At 40.0% G+C, this 6,120-nt stretch overlaps 3 protein-coding genes across 3 annotated transcripts; 2 read left to right on the top strand and 1 right to left on the bottom strand.

Moving 5' to 3' along the window:
- Positions 1–1,495: 1,495 nt before the first annotated feature.
- Positions 1,496–2,000, bottom strand: BATDEDRAFT_37328 (uncharacterized protein). The gene has a single exon (XM_006681406.1). The coding sequence runs from the start codon at positions 1,977–1,979 to the stop codon at positions 1,584–1,586; it is 396 nt and encodes a 131-aa protein (XP_006681469.1). The 5' UTR covers positions 1,980–2,000; the 3' UTR covers positions 1,496–1,583.
- A 1,278-nt stretch (positions 2,001–3,278) lies between these two features.
- BATDEDRAFT_27094 (uncharacterized protein) lies at positions 3,279–3,761 on the top strand (the record flags this gene model as incomplete). Its single annotated transcript, XM_006681313.1, has 1 exon — positions 3,279–3,761. One exon carries the CDS (start codon positions 3,279–3,281, stop codon positions 3,759–3,761), a length of 483 nt encoding a protein of 160 aa, XP_006681376.1.
- Positions 3,762–4,857: 1,096 nt separating this feature from the next.
- On the top strand, positions 4,858–5,181 carry BATDEDRAFT_91223 (uncharacterized protein; the record flags this gene model as incomplete). The annotated part of the gene is made up of 1 exon (XM_006681467.1): positions 4,858–5,181. The coding sequence occupies one exon, from the start codon at positions 4,858–4,860 to the stop codon at positions 5,179–5,181; it is 324 nt and encodes a 107-aa protein (XP_006681530.1).
- Positions 5,182–6,120: the final 939 nt, after the last annotated feature.

The raw sequence follows: 6,120 nt of genomic DNA, 5'->3' as shown, positions 1-6,120 counted from the left end.
TATTTCACTCTCTTTTTTTCAACATTGGATGGTTGGCATGGAAACAACAGTCACATTTCTGAAATATGCGATCCTAAAATCCGAAATGGCTTTGCATTCTGGTTTAGGATACAGTGATGAGTATGTAGACTTGGGAACAGTTGACCCTAGCATCTGAACTGCAACGGATAAATCTGTCGATCGCATGGTTATGCCAAATGAGAATACCCTTAACCCCATTATAATTTGTATGCATTATATGATGGACGTTGTTTGAAAGAGCTGAAAATGCCTATCCAAGCCAATATCTAATAAGAAAGCACAAGTGTTTAGCCATTGTTTATTTCGAACCAAAAAGCAGTAATTGAGATACAAGTGTTTTGTTCTATATGAATATGGCGGTGAACTGATAATAACCAACAACCCGTTCACGGCATCAACTCAGTGCTTGGCACATACATGGAGCACCCATCTTACGCCTATCATTTTGATAGATTTACATTAAGCGTGTGCATGCTTTGCATATTTTCAGGAAAAACTCATCCAAGCATGAATCAACTTTGAATATTCAAAAAGTAGATATACTATCAATCATCTGGACCAGTCGAATTGATGGCATGTATGTTTTTAAATCAATTTCGGTCATACTATGATGCCATTTGTAATCATGAGTGCTCCGTTTCATCATGTGGTAAATGAAGCAATTGACAATCTGTTTTTGGCATATATGTCAGTAGTTGTGTACAATGGTCTAGCAGTAGCTTATTCAAGTATGGTACACAGTGCCAGTTTAATCACATTGTGGATCCGCATTGCAATAATCAAAAGTGAGTGGGAAACTCGCATATAGATATTGACTAATGTGTCACTGGATCAGACCATATCAAATATGTTGAAAGTGTATGTAATCATTCAGATCCGAGTTGGTACAAACACGATCATAAGAATGATGTATATTGCACAATGGTGTTTGTAATAATATGCATGTGATTGAATGCAAACTAGTGAACTAGTAGCAAACAAAATAATGACAGATGGTGATTGAAAGAATAAGAATGCCTGTGAATCATTATGTAATAATCATGATGCTATTGCACATCGTATTTTGATAATATCCCAACTTGTGCTTTCAGCGCCTCAACACTCATGATATTGTCTAGAATATTTGAATGTCAATCAGTTTGACGACTTTTAATTCAAAGCAACACTTTTTGATTTAAATAATACAATGAACCCAATTTAAAATACACTTCAAATGGAGGGGTAGTTGCTATAAAATACGATAGCAGTACTAGTCAAAGGTTCAAAAGATGTCAAGGATGCCAAATGCATTGGAACAGGGATTTAAACGCTGTATTGAACATTTGTTTGGGTTTTTGCGCAAAAGATCAGTCAAACTTTGTCGAGTCAACACAGTACTCGGGTAAATCTGGTGGAAATTATCGTTTCATAAAACTGTTTATTATGTACTTGAGCACTCTTGGTGTTCCATTTTACATGAATACAACTGTTTACGATACCACAATCTCTAATTTAGGTTTATTATTCTCAAACGTTGCAGAAAAAAACATACTGTAGCATTATAACAGATCGCTACAAAAGTTTTAAACAAAAAGAGCGGCAATAGCAACAACGGCAGCGGCAGCAGAAAGACTGTTAATGTTGCTAGAGGAGTAGATGGGAACATCACCACCAGCAGCATAGGCAGGGGAAGCCTTAGGGGAAACCTCACTCAATGGAGAAACTGGAGTGGGGACTGGAGTTTCTTCGGGATGTGGGGTAGAGGCGGCAGCTGGTTTTGGGTTTTCACTTGCTGGGTAAGCAGGAGTAGAAACTGGCTTTGGGACTGGAGTCTCATCGGCGCATGGAGTGGTGGTAGCAACTGGTTTGGGAGTTTCACCGCCATAAGGGACAGGAGCAACAGATGAGCTGTGGCGGGAGTGTTTGGATGCAACAGCAGATGCAACAAAGACGGAGACAATGATAGCAGTGAATTTCATTTTGAATGGACAAGAATCTAATAAGAATTACAAGTAGACTGGATACTGTGATTTCAAGAAAACCTTGCTACTATTTATAGCTGCTCATTATTACACGGCACTCATTAGTGTTCCGTTTTACGTGAATATGGCAGTGAATGGGTTGTTTGTCGGTAACCGGCGTACGGCCCAATTTCAGGTATGTTCCTATTTGGACGAAATTAATTATTTCTCGCGGTTTTGCAACAAACTAACGGGTTGCATCATGCAGGGATTCGAGCCCTTATTCAGTAGCACATTGAATTAAGAATTTTAATAGGTCCACGACAACTTCCATGACTGGATTGCTTCGTTACATGTTGAAATACGCCACCGCCTCATGCCACTTTCAAATCCAATACCAGTCTGGTCATTGTTTCTCGTATTGCATTTAATGGACACTAAATTAAGCTTCCGGTTTCATCGATTGCCTATTTCTGATATTTTTGGGCTGTAACGTAGCTGGTTTGATAAGCTACATCTGATGGCAAAGTTTTACATTAATCCACTCGTCTAATCATATATACCATCTAGTCATCGTACCATCTCAACACTAGTAGCGAAAACAATATCTGTTCAAATACCAAGCACAAATGTTTACAATACTGGAATTGGCCAATCTCGTTTGCCCTGTTTGCTAAACACAATCTTTTATTCACACCACCCATCAGCATAATTATAATCGACTGAAAAACGGCCGTTTCCTCGCCATCAAAGGTGGCAATCAACAACAATATGGTTACTACATGATGGCCATTTTGTGGACCGACACAAAGTTTTGGAAGCTGGATATTGAATTGGTACTGTTTATCCAACTGTATCAAGCGGATAGACAAACTTGCTTCAACACAAGATTCACCAACCGTGCCGCTGGGAATGCCACTCAACTCGTGCCTGCTAAACCAAGCTATACTTATCTTTCGGTATTATAGTGGTTAACAAATAGATTGGCTAGTGGCTAAACAAGCACAGTCATGGTAAGCCACTAGTCTTGATCTTGCAAACGCATACTTTTGAATATGGTTTCAAATGGCATATCTTGCTATAGACGCCACCACTCGGACTTACTCCAAACGGCCACCTTGTAGATATAAAAAGACACATTCAAGATCCATCATCCAGTCAAACCGCTCATCGAACATCTCTTGCAAAGTAGCCAAACAAGCGTAGTCAGCAGCTTAGTTACAAACCTCAGCGACCTTTCGTTCTTATCACATCTTGATCTCTAGCATCGTAGAAACAAACCAGTCTGTATTTTCTTTAACCTCTTCTATAGTCTCAATGAAACTCTCTGCTATTTTCCTGTCTGTCCTACTTGCTTCGGCCGCGTCTGGCACATATATTAAGCCAAGCTCCACTCCTGCTCTTGTTTCGACCACTCCCTGCACGGATGAAATTCACTCGTCCCAAACCCCTAAACCTATGGCGGCCAAGTCTGAAACCAGTCCTTGTTTAGACGAAACTCCAAAGGCCACTCTTACTACCACTTCTGTAGCCACTGCTTATGATGGCCAGACACCATTGCCAACTGCTGCAGTCAGCCATGGCACCACTCCCTGTAGCACCCCTACGCCTGAACTAACGGGCAGCTATACCCCCGCTGGTGTACCTCAGACCAAACTAGAAGCCATTGTTACTCCTACTCCTACCTCTACTCCACTCAGCAATTACGATCAAGATGTGCCCATTGCTGCTAGCGCAAACTCCATCGAGTTTAGTTTCCTGGCTGTTATGGCTGCCCTTACTGCCGCTATTCTCGCTTAGATGACGCGCAATCAGAAATACTATATTACAGCAAGTGTTGCTTCATTTGGAATGTATATGGATTTTCAAGGATAATACATATATTGTACCCGAGCTTATTCTTGTATTTTTACTGTTAAATGGTTGTTGCTGTGGCAAGTGGGTTAGTTTTAGTTTTATGGCTTTAAAATGTAACATTTTGTATTTATCTTGCGGCTGCTACCTCTTGCTCTGGAATAAACAATGGTTGAATATTTGTACTCTCCTACTTGAACATTTTCAGCTCTTTCAAACAACGTCCATCATATAATGCATACAAATTATAATGGGGTTAAGGGTATTCTCATTTGGCATAACCATGCGATCGACAGATTTATCCGTTGCAGTTCAGATGCTAGGGTCAACTGTTCCCAAGTCTACATACTCATCATTGTATCCTAAACCAGAATGCAAAGCCATTTCGGATTTTAGGATCGCATATTTCAGAAATGTGACTGTTGTTTCCATGCCAACCATCCAATGTTTGTAAAAAAAGAGAGTTGGAAATTAAACAAGTTTACTACAGGTGTGATGCCAACATTCGTCTAGTTTTTATACAGGAATGGATCGTCATGAGAAAATCAGCCAGCTAAAGAGTCTAGAGGACACAATGTTGCCCAGTAAGATTGGTGTAAATTGACACAAACCACTTCATGGGATTAACTGTTTATTATGTACTTTGACTCCCTTATTTAGTGTTCTATGTGAACACGGCTGTAAAACAACTGCTGATTCAGGGTTGAGTGAAAACAATGCAGTGATTCGTTGTGTCTTGTTGCAGTCACCTTGGCTTAAACTATCTTGTAGACACCACACATAGCTTAGCTCTTGAGTAACCCCGCCCTTGTGTCATCTGGGTTACTTGAGCCCTGTTACGCGACAATCTCATTTTTACCTATTGGTAGCCCTGCTACCGTAGTGTTATAAATAGCTTTCGAATATGTCCGTTGTTTGATACTTACGACTCAGCCTTTTTGATTTAAATACTGTGCTTTCTAAAACTGTTTCAGCCAAATAGATCATCTTTGATAATACCGGATATTACTTTAATAGGAATATCAATCTGCGCTCTTATACGATGAGGTACCTTCTTGCCATTCTCTCAGTATGGAGCATATCAATCGTTATTGCACAATCGGATAAAAAGCCTGAAGGCTCCAAGCCCCCTTCTTCTGAAGCTTCAAAAACTGACCAACCTGGAAAATCAGACCACGAATCTAAAAAACCAACTCGACCAAAAACCAATTCTACAAAGTCTGCAGGAGGCCCGTCACATAAACCTAGTCATGCACCTCTGCCAAATGCTGCACCAATGCCTCCTCCCTTGCCACCTACTCAGCCTCCTGTTAATTCAGTAAAACAGCCCAGCTCCAGCTCCAGCTTCAGCTTCAGGAACCGCTAGTCCAACTGCCTTTGCTGTAAAGGGAACTGCCAACGCATCGCCAGCCACTTTTGATGCAACACCAGCTGCTCTGACTATCCTTGTGGCATTTTCAGTCGCTGCATTCCTCTAATAAATCTTTAGGGTTTTCCCAAAATAAATCTAATTTTATTAAACTGGGTTAAGCGTTGGCTTGCAGATACAAGCAACATTGCATTACACTATAGAAATGATGGACCAAGCTTTTGCAAAAATATAGCAATGAATTCATTTTTATTTATTAAACTTTCCAACTAATCATTGTTTTTTATGGTAAAAGCTTGAAATCATCAATTTTAAGCAGCATTTCAAGTATTTGGATTCAAGCCATTCATTGATCGGCTTTGTATTCAATTTTAGGAAATACGGTTTTATTTAAACCGCATTTTTTTGAATTTACAAGATACTGTTTGCCAAACGCTAGCCACTACGTGTAAAAAGACTGGTTGTATCCCAATATTCTCAACTCATCGCCTCATTGGTCGGCAATGTGGCAATCTTGATTTGGCTTTAAACTACGACGCGTCACTTAGTGGTAGATCTGCATTTGAGCCATCTTGTGTGCACATTATTGCTAGTTATTTAGCCACCTAGTGTCGATTTTTGAAGCATGAGTGTGTAGCCATGTGAGACGGAGTAGATCTGTGTTTAAAAAACTGAATATATTTGTAGTGCACACTTGTGTTGTTGTGCCGCTAGTGCCTCGACATCAAAACATCGAGTCACTCTTGGCCTTATAAACCCTCCCTTCTTCTCAGTTCATTGCTCCATTTTCATTATTCCTTTTCATAGAAAGATATACAAGCCGAAATAGGCTCACACTATATTATACTACTTTGCAAATGAGATTCTCAACATCGATCTTGATTGCGTTTTTGTCGTCTATTCGTACAGTACATGCTGGAATTTCTAGAGCGGGAT

Source organism: Batrachochytrium dendrobatidis, assembly GCF_000203795.2.
Source record: "Batrachochytrium dendrobatidis JAM81 unplaced genomic scaffold BATDEscaffold_12, whole genome shotgun sequence".
Taxonomy (NCBI): Eukaryota; Fungi; Chytridiomycota; class Chytridiomycetes; order Rhizophydiales; genus Batrachochytrium; species Batrachochytrium dendrobatidis.
Note: the sequence above shows the minus strand (reverse complement) of the source record. Positions and strands in the feature narration are given on the sequence as shown.

Bases quoted from the DNA above. Each gene is read 5' to 3' on its own strand.
- BATDEDRAFT_37328 (XM_006681406.1), bottom strand. From the start codon at position 1,979: ATGAAATTCACTGCTATCATTGTCTCCGTCTTTGTTGCATCTGCTGTT.